Below are 23622 nucleotides of genomic sequence, written 5' to 3' on the forward strand. Positions count from 1 at the left end.
TTACCGCATAGCTGTTGTACAGAGGGTGTCCAGGTTTAGGGCGTGGAGGCAGAGGTGGTCCTCGCTTTGATACCTTTTGTGCCTGTGTCTGATTGGCTGTTGAAGGAGGAGGACTGGAACTGGTCTGTGAAGGTGTCACCTGACTAGCAGCAGAAAGGGAAGGGGCGGGACTAACTTTAGACAGAGTTGGATTCTGGCTACCTGAGGAGGTGGAGTTGATGGCTGGAGGCGGCGGGCGCCCGGGGATAGATTTGATTGGTGGTGGACGAAGGGGGAGGAGCTTCACACTGGATGGACTGAAGGTAAAAGAAAGAGTATTATTAGTCAGGTAAAGATAAACAGGAGGTGTCTTCAAGAGAAGACAGCAGCAGTCAGCTGTAGCCCCTCTAACACCTACTACCTTACTTTCTTAATTTTGCTGGACCTCATTTTGCAGGTTCAGAGGTAATCACCTATGTAGACACAAAAATGCTTCATCCTCAGTCTGTTTAGCTCTGGATCAAAGCCCGCTGGACTGATTTGTTTGCATTCACTGTGAAAAGCTGCTGGTTTATCTGTATGCATTATCTACAGTGATAAAGTAGAACAAGGTGGAGTTCTTGATGTGTACGGCTCTGAGGGTCGACTGCTGTATGTAGCTGAAAGAAGAGGGGCTGCTCTGTACTGCACCAGAGGTTAGTCAAAATTCAACTGAAACCACTCTCAGTATGTGTATGTATTATATGTTTTGGGATTTTCAGCCTTTTTTTTTTTTTTTTAAATTGTGGTGGACCTGAACCCGGTCCTCTGCATTAGCCTTACAGCATATGGATCAGAGACACCACAGCCTCGAAATTCATTGCTTTGCAGCAAACTTCCATCTTTCCTAAAGCTTGGCTCTCTTTCTTACCGTGGCGGCAGAGGAGGGTCTGAGGAGTTTGGTTTTGTAGTGTTGGCAGTCTCAGGTTTGGTCTGGACCACAGGCCCCTTCCTCAAGGCCGGAGCTGGAGCCGGGCTCGGGGGTTTGGCTGGGGCTGGTCCAGAAGTTTTAGGGGCTGCTGCAGGTTTGGCCGGGACTGGGTTTGGATCCAGAGGAGTTGATGAGACTCCAGAGGGTTTGGGAGCCAGATTTGGGGCTGCAGGCAGAAAGCAAACATAATTTGCTTTAATTAAATGCATACATGAAATCAAACCACTGAGATTAAAGCTGATTTAATAATCTGAGTGGTTCGATGAAAAAAAAAAAAAAAAAAAACAGGCAACAAGAGAAAGTTTTTAATGTAGCACTTACATAAAAGAAGAGCTCACCAATGACCAAGAAAAGGTGAACCAACGTTACACGCAAAAAAAAAAAAAATTAAAATAATTTTTAGAATAATTTGAACAAAATCTTGAAAATTTTCCTACAATGTCAAGATTAAACGTTTAAGAAGAATCTTTTTATTTTTGAATGACTTATGTTTTAGCCAAATTTTAGTGTGCGAACAACAAAAAACAAAAGCTAGACTTACAGAGACTCACACCAAGCACGTGTCATAGCTCTCTTCTTTCTGGACATGAGCGATGCTCCTGGTATGATGATGTTTGCTGACACAGACATCATCTGAACTTTACTTGTTTATGTTGAGATGCTTCAGCAATCATTTTTCTTCAGATTGCATTTCTATTTAAACCTAAATCACTGATCAGTAAGGCTTTAAATGTCCTTTGTTGCCCTCTGCTGGCAAAAAATGCATGTGCATAATGTGTGCTTGAACTAAGACACAACAGAAACACGGCAAACTAAATATGGTTAACAACTTCTAGAGGAAAAACAGGCACTAACATTTAATTTGCACAGTGCTTCAAAATAACTTCCCAAATAAATTCCCAAACCTGTTTATGGGATGGTTGCCAAGTGGTGAGTTTAATGTTGCTGGACCTCCATATTTAATTCAATTCAATTTTATTTATATAGCGCCAAATCACAACAAAAGTCGCCTCAAGGCACTTCATAGATACAGAGAAAAATCCAACAATCATATGACCCCCTATGAGTAGCACTTTGGCGACAGTGGGAAGGAAAAACTCCCTTTTAACAGGAAGAAACCTCCAGCAGAACCAGGCTCAGCGAGGGCCATATAAAGTCACCAACTCTTTATTAGCACATTATATTAATACTGAGTGATTCGGGCCTTCATTTGCGATCAAGCCTCAATTTCCCATCTCTTCTGCCGCTGTATGCCTTCCACGACAAGCTCAGACTAGTCTCTGACATGCTCTGATTATCTGAGTCCCTCCAGCCAGTCTGCATTCGATTTGCTTCCTAAATAAGTTATTTACATGTGCTGGCTTTTGTTTTTCCAGCAATCCAGAAGTGCTGTTATTGGTCCAAAACTCCAGGAAATCTGCAGTTTAATCAAACTACATGATGCTTGAGGTAGGACAGATTCACTACAGCTATGGTCATGTAGTTAATGTATGGCATACACAGAAGGCGTAATGATGACCAAATTCATTTAAATTTAAGTAACACACACAGAAGAATCACACTGCTTCATTGCAACACAGCAGCAAACATCCTGAGTAAGGACCGGAGTCAAGAACAGTTTCCAAACGGTTGTATAAGTCAGAATGCCTCCAAGCCGATTAGCTCCCTTTTCCAGTGCTGTCATGTGTTTTTTCTTTCCTGACAGCTCGCTGCCAAACAGTGACGTCAGACTCACATCGGTGGAGCTTGTTCACACCTGAGTCACAAACCAGCCCTTTTTCTACTGTTTGTACTCTGCGATCAGTATAGTGGAGACAAAACGGTGACCAAAGGAAAACCACGAGCAGTTTCACATTGTTTTTTGTTTTTTAAGTTTACATTTTTTAATCATAGTAAACATTTTTCGCTGTGCCAAAAAATACTGTCGTGCCATCGAGGATGAGACGTCTGAGCAGAACTGATAAGGGCGTCGATATCCCTCAATATGCACTCACCAATCTGAGGCTCACAGCGCATGACTACTAGCTGAGAGAAGGATAAATATATTTAATGAAAGACTATTGTTTGCACAACTTCATGCTGCAGCCAATAAACACCCTGGAAAAAATATCATACACACTTAAGCACACACACACACAATTCTGGTGCATCAAACCCACAGCACACCACCACAACAACAGTGGGGTCTTGTTTCTCCTTACACAATCGCAGTCTTTTTCTTTCACAAGGTTTGGATTGCATAATGCATCACCCTCCCTCCTTCCCTCCCCCCTCCCTTCAGCACACACAGACACACACTCACATGCAAAAACACAAACCACAGAAAATCTCTTTGCAAGTTTGCATATTTCTAAGCAGGACAGATTTGTGTCTCTAAGCTCTCAAACACTCTATTGTGCTTCTGCTCAGTGTACACACACACACACACACACACACACACACACACACACTTGTGTCTTACCACTTGCTCTGCGCGGTGCCATCAGTGCTGCTGGCTTGTTTGGGACGCCTGGACGAGAACTTCCAACTTTCACTGAAATGACAAAAAAATTTATTAAATAAATCAGAAAATAAACCTGAAAATAAAGTTGTCGATGGGGATTTAATAAAAATCTAATTCTAAAACTGCTTGAAGCTGAGACACATTTATAACATTCATGCAGTGCTTGCAGCTTGATGAGGGAGAATTTCTGCTCATCTTATTTTTGTTTTCATGAACGCAATTTTTCATGAAGCCGGTCTCAAATCAACCGATTCATGTTTAGACCATGCAAGGAGCAGAAGTAGTCAAGGTAGGTGAATGTAAATACCTGGAGGTCAAACATCCAAAGCAGCAGACAGAACTCAAGGACAGTACTCAAGAGAGGTGAAGAAGAAGTGCAGGCAGGGTGGGGTGGGTGGAGATCAGTGTCAGGGGTGATTTGTGACACAAGGATAACAATAAGAATGAAAGTTTCCAAGATGATAGTGTGAAGGAAGGATGGTGGATATTAGACAAAGGATGTAGAAGCTGCAAAGCAGGAGAAAAAGAGGAAGACCAGACGTTTGTGGATTTAGTGAGGAAGGACATGCAGAGGGTTGGTGTGGAGAGGAGGTTAGTAGGAATGGGTGAGATGGAGGCAGATGATCTGCTGTGGTACAGCAGTTACCATGTTTTCCACAGCACTGTTATCTTGGTTGACATCGTTATTTGTGACTATTTCACGAAGTGTAATTAAATGTCTCCAGTCAGTCCTCCCAGAAAGTCCCAGGCATTCTTTATTTCACCAGTAAAACCATTTTACAAAGCAGGAGGAAACATCCTGTAAATGGTTTATATTGGAGTTTTGTGCGATTAGCACTGATTCCAAAGTCAACATCTGGGCTGGTTTAGGGAATGTCCGCTGTTTCGCTGTCTTGGTAGACAGCACATTAGGTTCAATTGGTGTCATTTAAAAATAGGTTAGTTAATTTGTCTGCAAACTCAGGCCGAGACGGAAAGGACTTCACTGGTCCATGGAGGAGGAGACGGTTGCTCATTGTGAATTCTGAGATCGCAATGAATATGTATTCAGCAGTCAGTGAGGAGGCACCACAAACACTGACGCCACTATAAATCCCTGACAGAGGTTTCAGGGTAAACAGCGGATTGTATTTCAAATGTCAACATTAGCACAGGACTGGCTTCTCTTTTAACGGATAATGCTTCAGCATACACAAAACCAGAGGAGTGCCACACACAATGCCCAATAGGGCATTAATTGGGCATTTTTTTTATCTAAATATATCAAACAAGCTAATTTAGCTCATATGTCTTTTAAGCCAACTTCTTTCTGATTGGCTATCACTGGCAAACAGAAGAGTTAGGTGGAGCTGCTGTGCCTGAAATGACATCATCACGGTCCACTGCTTAGAGCCAGCCTGGCCTCACAGTAAAGAAATCGATTCATCCCTGCTCATGGACATAAAGGTACTTTTTCAGTGCAGCTGTAAACAGCAATAATTGCGGAGTATTCAGGAACGACAAGCCACGACTCCCTGTCTGATCATTTCGTTCCTGTTTACAGGAAACATAGATAGCTGTCTACAGGTGCTGCCACCCTGTAACACATAGTTTGTCCAGGCTCTTCAGAGAAGATGTGTCACCGTGGCAACCACACAAATAGAGCGTTAAAACAGCTGGCAAGAGTTGCATTTTAACCAAAACAATAACCTTTTTTAAAGCAAACTTTTTAGTTTTAAATGCTGAAATTTAAATTAGTATTTTACTTTATGTCCAGGCTGTAGCCCAATACATTTTAAAGTCTAAATCTAACCAAATAGGCACTCATGTGGTCATAAAACTGTTTGTTGTCTAATAAGCTAATGAAAATGGGGGAACCGTGTATATAAAGGCCATTTCTAAACAGTTAATGATGCTTTTGTGAGAACCCTTGAATTAAAATTGCATTTCAGTTACATTTTGATGAATATAAAATCCAAATTGGTGGCAAAGCTGTAAAAACTTTGGTTTTATCTTATACATTTAGGTCTGTCCTTAAACAGACCTAAATGTATAAGACTGAGAAACAGAAAAAGCATAAAGAAGTTCCGGCTGCTTAGCTTTTATTTGCACCCTATTATCTTCGGGTCATCACGCTTAAAACTGTGAGTAGCATTAAAAGGAAAATGTTCCCATTTACTATCAGTAAATCCAGCTATAGCAGATTATCACAGCGCAGCTCTCAAGTTCAGTCAATGCTTATCAGCAGCAGCTACACCATCGGGTTATCTAGTAGATAAGCAGCACGCTTCCCTCTTGTAAATATTTGTGAGCTGAGCTGCACTTCTGCACATGTGCAGAAACAAAGAGGTTTTTGTTTTGTTTTTTTAAAGGACGAAGTTTCTGTGTCTAGTTTACTGCTGAGATATGTGAAAAAAAAAACCCAAAAAAACCAAAAAACAGGAAATGTAGGTCAGCGCAATTTAAAACCTTTGGAGCAAAAAAAAAAAAAAAAAAAAAAAAAAAAAAAAAAAAAACCTGTAAAACAGCTCAAGTGACACATGGTCAGTCCCAACAGCCAGAGGCACAACTATCAGTAGCTGGTGGCTGTATTCAACGACAAGATACATCAATAACAATCATATCAAGCACTCATGCTGCTCCAACCATGATCTTTATCAATTACTGATTACCAAGAACTTATTTTGCTATGACATTATGTCCCCCTAACTTATTTCTGTGCCAAGTATAGTTTTTCCACAAATATATAGTTTGTCAGAACACTCATGTAAGTATTTTGGTTCTGGCTCTTATTTTGAAGGTTTGGTGACCGATAACCATGTCATTTATTTAGCACCAGGTTGCTGCTGTGGTGATCCTCCATATCATCTCCAAACTCATCCTCTGTCTGTGACTACAGAAATGTTTATCGTTTACTCTGACTGTGAGGTGGTCACTTCAACCAGAGCTTGCAACAGACTAGTTCACCAAGACTGCAGATTAGTGCTATTATTAGTCAATTATTATTATTATCATTGTTATTATTATTATCATCATCACAACCTATAAGTAAGCATGGCTGCACCTCCTTTGTTTGCTAATAGCACAATTCTACTTTCATCTGCTTCCTTATTCACAAGCGCTCACTGAAGCAGACAGCTCTGCATGTTTGCTTGGAAGGTTTCCTGACACAACCTGGAATCAAACTAGGGATCTTTCGACTTTTATGGCAAATGTGTAAACCACTACAGTATGGGACTAATCTCTAGATACTACCACAAATGCTAAGCCTGCCATGTGAAATGTGAAAAACTGCTGATATTAAGGCACCAGCAGGTCATTATTTTTCTGCCACAGCACTCTTCGGTAAAGAAATTGAAACAAAGTAACAATTATGAATTAATAGTTATTAATTAATAACAATTATTAATTGTTTATAACAACTGCAGTAGTTCCTTGGAGCCACCTGTAGGGGGCAGCAGCATGTGAATTGTGTTGAAAACTCACCACTTTGGTTTGTGGCACTCTGCGTCGCTTCACTTCCAGTCTGGGTCTCTGTCTGTGATCCACCACCAACTTCCACCAAGGGCCTCGGGGTTAGAGTTGGGGTAGTGCGTCCATCGGTGGTGCTCTTATCTGGGTGTGAAACACCCACGCTGACCCTGGGGGTGACTGGAGGTCTGGGTGGGGGTTTAGGGTCACTGAGACAGGGGGTTAGCTTGGGTGGAGGGGGCCGCGGGGCTGGGACAGGAGCAGAGGAGAGGGTTTCTGTGCTGGACTGGGGTTTGGGTGTTGTTGTGGGTTTCTCTGTGGGTTTAATGGGCTGTGGCTCCAGGCCTGGAGCAGATTTCAGTGATGGTTCTGCCGTTGTTTGAGGTTTAGAAGAGGGGGCTTCAGTAGAGTCCTCTGTGGCTGCTGTGAAACCTCCATCTTCCCAGAATCCCTTGGTGGACGGTTTAGGGCCAGGTGAAAAGTTTTTGGGTTTGGGGGCAATCGTGGGAGGGCCAGATTTGGCTTGTTGCCCCTGGAAACGAGGGCGTGGTCGAGGCTCGGGCCTCTTTGTGGTTCCGCTTTGTTTGTCATTACCGTCACAGCTCTCACTGCTCACCTGCTGCTGTTGCTGCTGCTCAAAGGCTTGTATCCTAGCTTTCAGTGTTGCCATGTCCTCCCAGTCGTCCTCGTCCTCCCCTTCCTCACTCTCTGACTGGCTCAGCCCACTGGTGTCGCCGCGGTTATCGGGGAAGCCCCACTCGTCTGAACTGAAGGCCTCGAGTAACTCCTGAGAATATTTCCCTTGAGTGACTTGTTGGTTAGCAGGGTCACTCGCTGCACGACTGGCTAACGTGGCCAAACCGTCCTCCCGCAGCTTCACCAAAGTCTGAACTTTAACCTCGCTGCTGATTGGTCGAAGGCCAGGCTTCGAACGAGGACGTGGTCTGGGTTGCTCCAATGGGACTTCAAAGGAAGTGGTGGGAGAAGTACGAGGAGGAGGCACATCCACAGTAGCAGAGCACTGATCCCACTGGTCAGTCTGAACACCAGAGTTCGAGGTTGAAGGTGAACCCAGATCAGTGAGGTCACAGGACTGTGTGTGCGTGGAAATGTGCGTGTCACTGCCAATGGGGGCAAGCGCTGATTGGCTGGCAGTGCTGGTGATGTCATCAACGTGAGATGATTTAGGAGGCTGGCGGCAAGGCGGCCGAGGCGGTTTCACTGCTCTTCTTACTGCACACACAGACAGAAGTTACTTTTACTCGATTACTTACGTATAAAATAAGGCTAAAGGCAGACAATACAGCTGGCTGATACAGACGAAACAGATAACATCCTGTTACTTTATGAAATGTAAAATAACAGGCGGCACGCCGCTCACTAGTTCCCAGGCAGACTGTATTGTATTGTACTGTATTTAAAACATGCACACAGTGTAACTACTGTAACATTAACCCCTGAATTTGGTACTTTGGCTGTCACAATATAGTTTTGTTGTTGTTATTTAGGGTTTTTTTTTTATGAAATGGTGGAGCGCCTCAGCTAAAATTAGTGAACTTTGTTAGAAAGCTCCACCCATAAAATATATGGGTGCAATGTAACAGACTAATAAAATTCTAGAAGTTAAGTCACTAAAGTACAAGCCTCTTATGATCTGCACCACACAGCAAACCACATTATTTGTCAGATAATACTATTTACAAATGCTATTAAAGTCACCAACAGCATAAACATTAAACAGCGGTCCAGGTAAATGGCACACAGTGTCATTTACATTACACACTTGCTGTGAAAGAGATAATAACACATGAAGAATATATAAACTGAAACACCAAAAGCTAATAAAAGTGCTGAGGGCAGCGCAATGATGCAGGAAATCATGAACCATATTCAGTTATTTCAACGCTTGCTTATGTCTAATATGAACAGACTTTAAACATTTACTATGAGTGTGTTGACGTCTGACCCCCCCACAGCCCAACAATGGAGATGTAGAAATCAGATTAGTTTTTCGCTACAGGTGAAATTCATGCAAAATAATTTTTAGTGCTTCAATATTCTCCACAATAAATAGCTCGTAAGTAGCAAAGGTGCAGCTGGAAGGTGTGGGCAGGGCAACACGACTGCAGATCTGGAACAGCGGCACTGTTTAAGTCATGACTGTACTGATGTGTTATTGATATATTATTGACATCACCCAGCTTTACAAACGCCCCCCCCCCCCCAAAAAAAAAACAAAAAAAAAAAAACCTCTTGCCTTGTGGTTCTGGAGGATCAGGGTCAGATCCTGGATCAGTCTGCGTGGAGATGGTTACTCTGGAAACAGGATGCAAGGGGGATGCTGAGGCAGAGGAAGAAGTGGAGAGAACCTGCTCCTGTGTCTTCTCCCTGATCACCTCCTCGTAGGTAGGAGGCGGCTGAGTGAGAGAAAACCAGCAAATATAAGACACAAACATGCACTGAATCCACAGGTAGGACTATGAAACTTAATAAAGCCATTTATTTAATACAAAAACACCCCTGAATAAACACTTTACCTGTATGGCCGGAGGGATCGTGGGTCCCCAGATCTGTGCAGGAGGTGGAGGGGGAGGTGGGAACCCTCCAGAAGCTCCAGGAAACCAGGAAGTCGAGGTCAGCGGCTCGGCTGACAGGATGGTGATCTCCGGACGCCTGGAAACACGTCACAGGAAGGTTATAAAAAGCAAAATCTAAAACAGGACAACAGCAGGCAGGAGGCTCTGAAAGCTACACAGGTGCAAAGTTCAGAGACGAAAAAAAACATTACACACGTCACACAAGTGTTTTAGAAGCAGGTATGGAAACATACATTTTATCCTCACTAATTCAATAAATTCATTAAATAATAATGTATACATTTTCCTGACACATTGAAATTAATCAACTAAATCATAAAATAAAATTCTTTTCAAAAAGTTGTCAAAGGAGCTTGCAAAGAAAAGCGTCTGGACTTCTTTAAGTTGCTTGAAGACGTTTCACCTCTCATCCGAGAAGCTTCTTCAGTTCTAAGGTCAAATGGTGGAGAGTCCTTAGAGTCATTTGACCTTAGAACTGAAGAAGCTTCTCGGATGAGAGGTGAAACGTCTTCAAGCAACTTAAAGAAGTCCAGACGCTTTTCTTTGCAAGCTCCTTTGACTACGATGACCTGGATGACTGAGAACCTTCACAGACTTTTCAAAAAGTTATAATTTTCAGTTTCACTGAATCTAAATGGACGTTTAACTTCACTGAAAAGAAAAACTGTTTTTCAAAAAGTTCATTTCCTGATTTTAGCTTCAGGACTGTAATGATTTTTTTCACCTATATTTTTCTAAAATGATAACAAACTATTCTAATTGTTTTTAAGTTTTATAGCCCAAACAGTTTAATTAAAAAACTGTTTAAATTTTTAGTCACATCAAAGATGTCAATTAAAACTTAAATGAAAACATAATAAAAAAATGCTAATTTTAGCTTTTAAATGAAATGGGGAATTAAATTTGAGACATAAATATAATTTTGTTTCATTAATTAAAAACCCAGATGAATCTCAGAATTCATAGTAAATGGTTTTAAAGTACCTTGTTAAAGAAGAAACAGGCAAACACATGCAGCTCAAAGAGTACACAACTATTTTCAAATGTTTACACGGGCTCAGATCCAGGAACCGTCCAAGTGTTTAAACGTGACGCAGGAAGGAGCTCAGTGATGAGCTTCCCCTCACATACACACACCTTACATAAAGCTCATTTACTCTAAAAGTGAAGATTAAAGCTTGTTTGTTGGCTAAAGTGTTAACATATTATCCTGACTAAATGGAGTAACCATAACAACAGAATTCACAGCTGGATTTTACTTTTCTTTTCCCCGTTTCACTTCATGAAACATCTGCATGTTAAATATGAACCAGTGATGATGATGGCACGGCAGACTCGTACCTCCTGTCTCTGTCTCTTTCCCGCTCTCGGTCTCTCTCCCGGTCCCGCTCTCTGTCTCTGGGAGCCTCAGACAGAGCGGTCGACCTGGAAGAGGCTGATAGGAAAACAGAAGCCGCTTTAGAAAAAAGAAAGGCAAGCAAAACAAAGCAGAAAAACTCCCACTACAGAGAAGATAACAGTGTGGACACAATTAAAATAGTCACACGAACCAAGAAGATGTTTTCCATCACTGCTAAAAGAAAAAAAAGTGGATGACTCCAACCCGACCCCGTCAGAATCAACTAATTTTTATTTTTTTTGTGCAATAACAAACAAGAAAAACAACCCTGTCCTTAAAACTATGATTTATTTTTAGAGTTAAAGCCCTCAAAAAAATTAGCGGATGGAAAGTTGGCACTTTTAGGAACCGTGAATCCAAGGTACAGGAAGTATCAGCTTCACTCCAAACACTGTGCACATTTTGTTTCATTCTTCTTGGTTCTATGTTCATTTGTGAGAGTGAATACTCACTTCTCTTGATGACGGCTCTGATAGATGACAAAGGACCCTGGCTGCACAGAGAGGACAAAAAGGAAACAATGAGTCATTTCATTTCACCTCTGCTACCTCACCTCCTCTCTCTCTCCCCCTGTTTTCCAGTGACAAACATAGCTCGGTCGTCCCAGTCAGTTCAAGTTCAAGTAGCGTTACTTGAACTCCACACATGAGCTCAGCATCCGCTGCCTTGCCTCTGGGAATCGCCACAATACAGGCAAAAGATCTAAATGATGGGTACAGTTCTCTAATTACAAACAATGAATCTGCGGTTTGTGCAGAAAACATTTCCTCATTTGACCTCATTAACAAGTCAAGAACAGTCACAGATTTGGTCTTCTGGAAATGCAGGATTTATGACTACAAGTTTGTTTTTTTACATCTAAACCAAACACGTCTGTAGACATTTTCAGTCCCAACAGTTCTGGGACACAGAGAGACGTAACAGTTTAATAATAATTTAAAACAACAAACAAACAACACGGTTCAGGTAATATCTCAAATTCTCATTCCAATGTCATTTTCTTTTTCCCCCAGACTTGTTAAACCTACTACTATCACCTCTGACGTCACTTTTTCTACATACTTTGTGTAGGATGCTTGACTTTTAAACTTCTCATGACTTTTATGATGTACTTCCTCTATCAAATAAATACGTGGTAAAACCTGGATTTCATTTATAGTTGGTTCGTCCTACTTTTGTTTCATTTCCAAGACTAACATTTAAATGTATTGTTTGTTTACATTAATGTTTTACTGGTGTAGCATTAATTAATTTGAACAATCACAAAATATTTACGTCACCTGACGTTCATTTTGCCCAAGGAAAGTGCTTAATTTATGGTAGGATGAATAAAAGACTATAAAAAGTGAGTTTTAAGAAGAATTATGGTCTCCAGTCCCTCTAGATGGAGACCGAAAAGAGAAGTATGACCTCCAATAGATACCAACTAAAAAAAGTTCCTGTAGTTAAAAAGCACCTCTTTGTAGCTTGCATCACTCTGCTCTGTTACAATAACAGTCTGTGCTGTGATTAAAGGGCCTGTGTTACTGCATGTGGATGTTTATGCGTGTCTCAAGTGTAAATGCTGCATCTGTTTTCTCAAACACTGGACGATGAAACAAAAGGACAAAATTCTATGATACTTCCTCCATGGCTTATTTTATTTGCTTCAGTGCCTCATTCAAATATGGTAACACTTCTGAAAACAGCATCATTTAACTAAATGCAATGATTCTTACATAAAGCACTTCAACTATCCGAGAGCATTCAAAGTGCGAGCCCCATTCACCTATTATCACCCATTCACACAAGCACTTTTTCTATGCTTACACTGAAGATAACTACAAATTCAGGATTTCCGTTGACTTGGCCAGTAAAGGGCAAAAACCAGGAGGAGCGAGCACTTTAGCGACAGTGGGAAGAAGAAACTCCCTTTTAACAGGAAGAAACTTCCAACAGAACCAGGCTCAGGGAGGGGCGGGGCCATCTGCTGCGACCGGTGGGGTCACCCTAACGTTGACCATTAGGGCTGAATTCACAAGATCTTAAAGAATAAAAAAAAAAACTGATCTGTTTTTAGTGTGACTTTAGTTTTCAGTCACCTGATTCCTGAGACTTTGCTGGCTATACTTTAAAGAGCCATATATGATATACTCCAACGGTGCAGCTAGGGCGGTTCGAGTCGGAAACGCCGATCTGTATGCTTACTCTTACATAATACTGCATAATTTTATGATTCAAAGCAAAACTCATGTGACTCAGTCCTCAGCTAAAGGGTGCAGAATGAGTCACTTTCATGGCAGCTCCCTTAAATGAATCTTATTTGTCAGTTAAATGTGTTTTTTCACCTTTACAATCTTCTAGAGCCAAGAACCCAGTCAGCACCACTGGATGGCCAAAAACCTGCAGCAAAATCACTAATAACTCCAAAAAAGTTAAAAAATAAAATAAAATATACAGTTATTCCTGCTGTGTGGATACTGGCATTATTACACAGTAGGGAGAATGTTCGAAAATTTCCACTCTGATCAACACATTTCAATACAGCACACTTACTGGACTCGCCCACTTTGAGGTCACATTGGTCAGATGAGCTGTAGAGCAAAGACTTTGCTGAAAGCACATTTAGCTAAAATTCCAGTACAAACAAAATAAATAAATTGGGAGAATTCCTTGGTATTCCCAAACTGGGAGCATGTTTATCAAATAGATAGACCATTTTTCCAACTGTCAGCAATCACATCTATCACAGCAGACATTTCAGAAAAGGTGAGCCAAAGCTCTTCCTTTTTAAATGGAAAAGTAGTTCCTAATCTATCAAATCAAATCAAATCAAAATTTATTTATATAGCACATATTAAAAACAACAGTGTTGACCATAGTGCTTCACAGTCAATAAAAACATGAGACAGTTAAAACAAACAATAGAAGAGGACAACAAACAATAGGTAACAACGCAACAAGCTAAAACAGCCAACTAGACAGAATCAAAAGCCAAAGTAAAAAAATAAGTTTTAAGACGTAATTTAAAAGACTGGATAGACTCGGCAGTGCGAATATGAACGGGGAGGTTATTCCAGAGTCTGGGTGCCACGGATGCAAAGGCCCGGTCGCCTCTCGACTTCATTCGAGTCCTAGGTTGTGCTAGGAGCCTATGGTTGGATGATCTAAGTGCCCTGTTGGGATTGTATGAATGGAGTAAATCAGAAAGATAACTGGGCGCTAAATTATTCAAAATATTAAAAGTGAACAAAAGAATTTTAAAATCTATACGATATTTAACAGGGAGCCAATGTAATTTGGCTAAAATTGGAGTTATGTGTTCATGAATTCTCGTACCTGTTAAAAGACGCGCAGCTGCATTTTGAATTAACTGGAGCCGGCAAAGAGAGGAGTGTTGGAGGCCCGAGTAGAGGGAGTTACAGTAGTCCAATCTGGATGTAATAAATGCGTGGATAAGCTTTTCAAGATCTTTTAAAGGAAGGAACGGCTTTGCTTTGGAAATCTGACGCAACTGGTAAAAGCTGTTTTCTAGGAATCTAGGAAGGTTATCTAGCCAGACTCACCAAGACGATAACAGGACGCGAGGACGGTTCTTTCTCTCTTTCTGTTATAGATCAGCCTGTCTTTTGACTCTGCTGCTCACCCTCTCTCTTTCTGCCACGGAGCTGCTAACTATGAACAGACACACATGACTCACCCCTGACACTGCCCAAACACACTGCTTTACTTTAAACTGGTGGAAAAAATGTTCCTTCTATCCTCCTCTTTCCACTTCTCCTTGTTTACTGCAGAGAAAGGTTGAAGAAAACACGATGCACTTATTAAATGTCAGTGAAATACGCCTCTGCTCAGCAAGCTTTGTTTACACCGTCAGAGGTGTCAGTTTGACTGGGAGAAGGTATGATTTGTAGTTTTTAGGTGAGAGTCGGCAGGAACAATGAACCTCTGTGCTAATGTAGCTTTTCTATGTTTCAAAAAAAAGTTTTCACTGGTTTTCTTCTTTTCCCATTACATCATTGTGGGCTGTGTGCAACTGATTGCTCAGCAGTTCAAAAAACATTTAAATGCAGTAAGACAAGTGAACCACTTGTTGTCAAAACAGGTGTTTTTAATGGCTCCTAACGGCCCAGATTCCTATGTGGATTTAACAGCCTACTGGCACAGAGAAACTGTGCAATAAAGAAAATGGCAGATACCTTTGGACAACAGCTAATTCGTAGATGGTCATCCAAAGGAAAGGAGACGATGATGAGGTTTTACTTTAACCCATAAAGACGACATTTGACGACCTCCCTGTAGCCTCAATGACGAGTTTTGACACCTCAGTTTATATTAGTAAAGACTTCACGACCATTAGAACAGGTTCTGGGTTTTTCAAGGCTAGCTATGGTAAGGTGAAGAGGCAGGGACTACCCTCACCAACATCTGACGCACACCCACTCATTTTGTTCTGGAATCATGACACAACCCCCTCAGTTAAAAAAAAAAAGAAAAAAAGACGAGCTTCACACATTATATTCGTCCAAGGGGGCTTTGCAAATGTTTTAAGCATCTTGAGCGTCTAGAGGTGGGAGGTCACTAAAGGTGATCTTCTGATGTTATAAAAGCAACCTGCGCCTCTGTAATAATATAAGTCCTCGGCACGACAGATGGTCCTTCCTGGTGATCTTATGGCCTCAATCACTAGTTCCAACTTTCACTGATATTAATATAATGTTTATTTTGTAAATTATGGCCCTCTTAGTGTCCAGTAGGACAATAAACCTCGAGGCTACATGTAGTGTAACAAGTCACTACTGTATCCCATGAGCATCCCATAACCTGTGTCTAAGGTGACATTTAGAGAAACTACCGTTTTTGGCACTTCTTTGGTTTTAAGTTTTTATTCAATGAAAGTTTGAAAAACAGAATCAGTTTTTAAAAAAATGTTCTGCTTCAGGTGAGGAGACTTGGCCAAACATCAGTCGGTCAATACACAAAATAAAGTCTCAAAAGTCACTTAATGGAGATTCTTTGACTTTCCACTCACTTCTGTATTCAGTAATAAACTTAACCTGCCATATATTTGTGCATTTGGATCCTCTCACAATCACTTTGGATTCTTTGTTTGACGTCTTTTAAGTGATATAAGCTCGACAAAAGCAACACTTTGTTCCACCCACCCACCCACCCACCCACACACACACACACACACACACACACTTTTTAAACCCGGTGACTTCCCCAGCTAGTTGCCATGGCCACCGGCCAACAGCCAAAATACTTTCAGGAGTGTGTCAGGACCACAGACGAGAGGGGAGAAAAGCATTCCCTGGAAGTCTGCAAGGATACTGAAGAAAATCCTCCAAAGCTGCGCCTTTAACCCAAAGACGCCTGATTCGTACTGTAAGGTAAATCCTTTTAGAGGGTCAGATCAAAGCAATCAGACCTTTTACCTGGATTCAACTTCAAACGCACCTCTCCAGGGCAAACTGTCTGTTACATGTGGGAGAGATTAGACGCACCCTTCTTCAAAGCACTTAGTCATTTTTGCAAATACTGCCAGCAGAGACAGTGAAATGTGAAACCTCCTACCTGTGACGATGCTCTGGCTTATGTCTGTCAGGACGACCTGGGGAGAGAAAGAGTGATTGTAAACCAACAGGCACTGTTTAGTCTACAGAACTCAGCAGTTCATGTGGGCAAAGAGCTGAAAAGGCTTTAGACCAGCTCAGTTATTGCTTAGTAAAAATAACTTATATAACTCATTCTGGTTTTCTTGTGGATCATATGACGTAATTTACACCGACCGTTCAATTTATTGGCTACACTTGTTTAAATGTTCATTAATATAAACATCTAATTAGATAAGCACATGGCAGCACCTCAGTGCATTTACGCATGAAGACGTGGTGAACATAACCTGCTGAAGTTCAACCTGAACATCAGAATAGGCATTGAAGGTGAATTAAGTGATCCTGAAGGTGGCGTGGTTGTTGGTGCCTGATGTGCTTGTCTGAATATTTTATATTGATTTTCCCACACAACCTTTACACCAGGGATTACAGAGAACGGGCCTCTTACTACCAGCTGATCATCATTGAAACACCACAGCCTACTTGAGTATTGTTGCCGGCTATGTCCATCCCTTCATGGCCGCAGTGAACCCATCTTCTGATGACATGTAGAACACACCATGTCACAAACCATAAATTATCTCAAACTGCCAAATTGAAAGTGAAAATATCTTCACTATACTAAAATGAGCTCCACAGTCACCAGATCTCCTATTCAATAGAGGACCTTTGAGATGTGGTAGAAGCAGGAGATTCACATCATGGACGTGCAGCTTATAAATCTGCAGCAACTATGTGATACCAACATGTCAAGATGGACCAAACTCTGAGGAATGCTTTGGGCAGCTTGTTGAATGTGAAAACAAAGTGTTTACATTGACCAAAAGTCATTATTAAAAGTACTAAAAGTTCCTCTGATTGTAATTTAATGTGTCCTACATTGAAATGAGAAACAAAATTTTAACTTCAACCTCAATAACGTCGTTTTGCATTCCAAAGTTTTAGGCTGAAAAGACAAAACTGTTTTTATCTTGGTTTGAAAATAGAAGAATAAAGATTGATTAATCCTGGTTTAGTGCAGACGAAAAATAGTGCCACCTACAGAAACTAAGTGAAGACAAAAGGAAGAGGATGTCACAATCATCCTGATAAGTCATGTGATCACCACAGAAAAAAAGTTAAGGGAGCATTTGAATTTTTAAAAATGTGAACCACCTCCTATAATGCCTTCAACAAGATGAAGAAAGCAAGAAAAAAGAGAAAGGAGGAGAAAAGCCAAGAAAAAGCAGAGCTGCACTTTCTGTGAATGTGTATTTTTCCATTTCCTACCTCCTTTTTCTTCTTCCTTCCCAACCCAAACTGATAACCAGATCAGTATGACCTGCTTAAGTCCAGAAAAACTAGATGCTGACGTGTGTGCAGAACTTGCTGCAGATAGTTCTTCTTTTCAAAAACTCAAAAAAAATTTCTCTCTTCTCCTTTCAGTGCTTTTTCTTCTTTTCCTCTACTTTCTGTCCCTGAAAAACTCTAACTGGACAGCCCATCAGCTCTGGCTAGGTTCCTGATTGGCAGAGGACCTCCAGGAAGTGAGGCTGCAATTGGCTGCAGACGGATTCTGCTGGAGTCATCGGAGTTTTAATACTTCCAGATGTTTGTCCTGCGCAGCAGGCTGGCTTAGCTTTCTGCTGGAGCTGCATTCAAACACGCAAGATGCACACCGCAGCAGATTTCACTCAGCGTTCGTCATCCACTGGCTTTCTTGTGTGCCACGAGGAGGTCAGAGGTTAGTGAGGAAAAGGGGATTTGGACAGTTCCCCCCCCCCCCAATGAAGCTTCCTTAGATAGTAGGAGGAAAGAAATCAACACTCCATTAAAGTGGACATGAAGCACTAAATATATTAAGCTCATTTACATCACGGAAGTTTAAAGCATTTTTTAAAATCTAATTTGATCTTTGATTTTATTTAAGCACTTTTTTTTCCAGGAGACAAGTGGAATTAAAGCCTTCTTCCCATTCATTTAGAACAGGGAGGCTTCTGCCCAAATAACTGCCAAAAGGCATTGCCAAGATGGCTGCCAAGTGGCTGAAAATTCAGTTACAATGCCAGTTTAAAGTCTTCCAGAGGGAATGTTTATCCTTGAAAACTGTGGCACTCACATGAGGCATTTATCACCTGTCACTCTCACAGATGAGCCTGTGTGGAAAAACATGTGACTGCTCAATAAAGCCTTTAAAAATATGCAGCTCAGATTTTTTTTTTTTCCTTTTTTGCAAAAGGTCAACTACTTTCAAAGGTATTCTTTTTTTAAATGTTCGCTGTTCACTTTAGCTTCTCATCTAATGTATAATAACACTAAACAGTGCTGGTAAAATAAGGTTCTTCATTAAGCTGCACGTCCCGAAGCTAAGAAAAGGCTGAACACGATCCCTAACCTCAGATGCCAGAAAAATTATTAACAGACTGTTTTTAAACCCACAGAGAGACAATAAACCACAGTCCAGGAATGCTGCACAAACAGACGCACACACTGTATTTGTTGTTCTGACTGTAACTTAATGTCTCCATATGGTTTACAATTTTTAATAAACAATGTCTTCATGTTGCAAAATATTCTGCTATTCAATTTCTCAAGTTAGAAAAAAAGTATCTGAAACACATTTAATGAAAACCAAGTGAGCTCAGCTCATCAAATGGTTGGGTTTCATTGCACAACAACAACAACAACCAACTCAGACTCTCACACACTCCCTGATATATGTATTTTGTGGTTTAAGGCTATATTAGCTTCTATAGGTGATGAGTTGTCTGGGAATTGTGGATGTGTTCTGTTGTAGTTCAGTACGGAGCAAAAATTCACCTTTGGATATGAACCTTTATTAATTTGAAAGCTAGTCCCAGCCTGTTCATGTCACGCTGCCCGATGGCTCCATGGCCGGGCTGCACTTGTGATGCTGCTCGATATCATTCACCTCCTTCCTCTGACAGGATCTTATCTCACAGTTAGACTCCACCTCCATTTTAGACTCCAGCTCAAACATGTTTGGCTGATACAAACACAAACCAGAAGCTTCCTACACAAAAATCCCATCCCTTGCCTTCAGATATTTGTATATTCAAATTCAGAATTTGTTCAAAGAAATAAAAGTAATCCTAACTTCCCATTTTCTCTGTTTCCTCTTCCCTAAACACCATGAACAGAAATCGAAGAGTTAGTAGCAGGCCTAAAAAACAAACAAAAAAAAACTCCAGAGCAGATGAACAGTACCTGACAGTCATCTCCTTAAGAAACAGGAAAAGCATACCTCAGTCGTGGTTTGGCCTCCCCAGGGTGTTAAGTTCAACATTATTAATCATATTGGATGCAGTGTGGCTGTAGCTCAGGAGGTAGAACACTTTAACTACTGATCAGAAGGAGAGTGGTTCGATTCCTGACTCCTCCAGTCTGCATGCCATGTATCCTTCGGCAAGATACTAAATCCAAGTTGTGCATGAATGTTAGTTAAGAACCACTAAAGCAGGGGTAGGCAACGCCAGGCCTCGAGTGCCGGTGCAGGTTTTAGATCTCACCCTGGGTCAACACACCTGAATCAAATGATTAGTTCATTACCAGCCCCCTGGAGAACTTCAAGACATGTTGAGGAGGTAATTTAGCCATTTGAATCAGCTGTGTTTGATCAAGGACACATCTAAAACCTGCAGGACACCGGCACTCGAAGCCTGGAGTTGCCTACCCCTGCACTAAAGGCTTAGAAAAAAGTGACTGGGTGAATTTATTTGGTCTTTGAATGTGGCATGTTATATAGAGTGGTTTGAGTACTCTGGGAGAGTAGAAACGCTCTATAGAACAATGCCATTTCCCATCACGTTGCCAGAGAATGGAACAAAAGGTAGCCAACAAAGAAGAGCTCTGCCCTTCATGAAGCCTGGAGAACTATTCCTGAAGACTACTTAAAGAAATGACAATAAAGGTTGCCTAAGAGACTGTGTTGAAGAATAAAGGTGGTCACCTTAAATGCTGGCTTTCAAGAATTGTACAAACTCTGTTTTTGCCTTGTATGCTGCATTTTCATATTCGTTTCTACATGTCAATAAACTTCTGAATCCATTTCCCATTTTTCTAGCAAAATATAAAGAAATGAGGATGGTTCAAGACTTTTGCGCCAAATATGGACAAAATTATTCTGCCACACTATTTGAATTCAAGAGCTTTCAAACTTCCACAAAAAAACAAAATTAATTAAATAAATAAATCACGCAGTGTGCCTTTACAAACATGAAAAGGATGGGTCGCTGTAAAGAGTTCAATGAATTTCTGACCGGTGCTGTCATTGACGCCGCTGTCGGAATAAGCCAGTTACTTTCTAGATCTTCCATCATCAACTGTAAGTCGTGTTATTGCAAACTGGAAGTCTTTAGGAACCACAGCAACTCGACCATGAAGTGGCAGATCAGATAAAGTTACAGGGCGTGTCACCGACTGTGTAAAGGTCATCAGCACACTGCTGACTGAGTAAATGTGGTACTCCAGTCTTCCTTTGACATCAACATGAGCACACACACGGTGCACTAGGAGCTTCATGCTATAGGGTTTCAATGTCCAAGCAGCTCCTGTAGGTGTCCCAAATAGCAAAATTGGTATGGCCCGGATCTGGCCCACATACTGCAAAGAATGATGGCCCTTTGGTGGCCCAGATCAGGTTTGCCAGAAGTGGCCCACACATGGGCCAGCACAAGGCTAGTTGCAGACACACTGGTGGTCCTTTGCTGGCCCAGAACAGTTTCAGCTCTGACCCCAGATGTCAGCCTAATGTGGACCTTAATCAAGCCATGTAATAACAACATGTGCCAGAACATAATAGTGCAAAAGTAACATGACGAAACTCTGTTCGGACAGTGAATGGACTGATTCTTATATAGCGCTTTTCAACCCTCCCGGTTTACTCAAAGTGCTCTTTACAACATGCCACATTCACCCAATCACACACTTTCTCTAAACTGAGTGCTTCCTACATGAGTGCTACCTATTCACACTCTTGACATGCAGACTGGAGGAGCCAGGGATTGAACTAGGGCTGTGCGATATGACCATAATCTCATACCCCGATATAAGACATCCATCATCCCGATAACGATATAAATCACAAAAATTTAACATTTTCTGTAAATTCTGTGAATCTCGGGCAGCTCGACTTGCAGGAAGTGTTTTCAGCTGGGCGTTGTGTACCTGGAGTTGAGACTTTTAACCGATGCATGAAGTTATACATTTTTAAACATAAATTGTAATGGCCACCGCTTTCTTTGTGAATATTTATTACACGGCGTGCTGCGGGGAAAAGCCTGTTCTAACGTTTGAGTCTAAGGTTTATTTTTTAGCACCTAACGCCTCTTTTTTGCTTCTCATCCGTAAAAATCCTGCATGCTCTTTCATGGGATTTAGTTTATTTTGAAAAGTCTCAACAGGATCTTGAGCTTTATTGTGAAAGGTTAACGTGCAAAACAAACAAGCGGATGGCAAAGCCATGCCATTGTTTTATCATCGTGGTTGCTAACGACAACACGTAAAAACAGTCACTTGTCCGTCCGTAGTGTCGTGATATTAAATATAAGAGAAAGAGATAACTTTAACAAATTAATATAGCCACTAGTGACCATCAAAACGATGAAAAAAATTGGTGTAAACACGAAACAAACGATAGCGTAATATGAAACGATAGACGTTTTTATATTGTCATCCAATATATATCGTTATATCGAACAGCCCTAGATTGAACCACAAAAAATGAAGACCTGTTTTTTGTGAGCCTGGGCCACATAAACTAAACCATAATTGGGCCAGATGTGGCATGCCATCGCATAAACTGTGCCATCTGCGCCAGGCCTGGCCCATATCTGGATGACCACTTACCATGCCAGAAGTCAGCCAGCAATGCCAGCATGACACCAGATCCAGGCCAGATCTGTCTGCTATGTGGGGTAATGTCTATGTGGCCCAGTTCTTTGGTCAATGTAGTGCACATGTGCCCGTGTATTGACCATTCGCAGCTTGTCTTTTTCGAAATCCAAAGTCCAAGACCACCGATGTTATGGTCACCCCATCTACCTTTTCCATCATCTCTGATGTATGATGCAGAATAAGGCTGCTGATGAGGAATGTTTGCTAAATTAGGGCAAAAGATGCAATGATCTCACATTTAAATGAACAGTCTTGTTTTGTTTTGGTCACAGATTACAGTCACATTGTGCCAACACTTCCTCAAAGTACAGCCTGTAAAAGTTGTTTTGGTTTCCTGTCTTAAAAAAAAAGGTATGCTATATATATATATATATATATATATATATATATATATATATTTTTTTTTTTTTTTTTAATGTAGGCCTTCTGTACACAGCCACTTCCTTGCCACAGGACAGTTAGGAAACATACAATTTTCTACCCATGTACTATGAATAACCATCATTTGTCACGTTAGTGAGTATTTGGTATTGCAAAGTCAAAACAACTGTGTAATAAATATAATTACCACTTACAGCTCCATGTTTAGCAAATGAAATCATAAAAGCACCAGTATTCCTCTCTAGCCACCACAAAAATATCACCCAGGATTAAATCTAATCTCATGCAGCCTAATCTTTAAGCCTGACATTACTCCCAGGATGACTTAGAAACTTTACATAACAACCAGAAAAAGACACACAGGTGGCATTGTGTCAGTTAATCATGTCAAGACGCGGTGGTAATTTCTCCAAAAATGTACCCGCCCTAACCACAGGGCAGAAGCGAATGCATCATCTGAAGAGTTTCTGAAGAATTACAGACTCACTTTACTCACGCACTAACTGAGAAAAGCCTAGAAGAGTCAGGACAAGTTATAATTTAACTTCCCCGAGAGAGAGACAAAGAGGAAGACTTGGTCATCCAACTAATGGTTGTAAGTCCTGGCACAGGCATACACAAACTTTGACCCCAGTGTTGGCAAGTTCACATCATGATATAAGAATTTACAACCCTGAGTTCAACCAGGCGACACACACTCATCTACATCACGGCTTTCTAAACAAACCTTATCAGAAATGTGTTTGTGATTTGAGGAAAAAATGACAAAGCACTCAAGAGCTGCCAAATCTAAACTGCCTGCTTGGTCTGAGATTAGAAAGATAAAAGAAAGCTAGGAAATATACACACAT

The 23622-nt window shown here is 41.1% G+C and overlaps 1 protein-coding gene across 1 annotated transcript in view; it reads right to left on the minus strand.

The window, feature by feature from the left end:
- The window catches only part of LOC147334895 (uncharacterized), a 34375-nt gene that overhangs the window by 9540 nt on the left and 1213 nt on the right, over positions 1-23622 (minus strand). The window contains exons 2-10 of the mRNA XM_086286843.1: positions 16455-16491; positions 11351-11391; positions 10841-10934; positions 9440-9575; positions 9160-9319; positions 6918-8135; positions 3411-3482; positions 890-1115; positions 5-296 (exon numbers count right to left, since the gene is read on the minus strand). Coding sequence (XP_086142969.1) covers positions 5-296; positions 890-1115; positions 3411-3482; positions 6918-8135; positions 9160-9319; positions 9440-9575; positions 10841-10934; positions 11351-11391; positions 16455-16491 — 2276 coding nt within the window. The remainder of the gene's footprint in view (positions 1-4; positions 297-889; positions 1116-3410; positions 3483-6917; positions 8136-9159; positions 9320-9439; positions 9576-10840; positions 10935-11350; positions 11392-16454; positions 16492-23622) is intronic.

This window comes from Aulonocara sp. 'chitande type north' Nkhata Bay, linkage group LG3 (assembly GCF_057382095.1).
Source record: "Aulonocara sp. 'chitande type north' Nkhata Bay isolate Kocher_YH1m ecotype deep benthic linkage group LG3, A_spYH_male_GT1.1, whole genome shotgun sequence".
Lineage (NCBI taxonomy): Eukaryota > Metazoa > Chordata > Actinopteri > Cichliformes > Cichlidae > Aulonocara > Aulonocara sp. 'chitande type north' Nkhata Bay.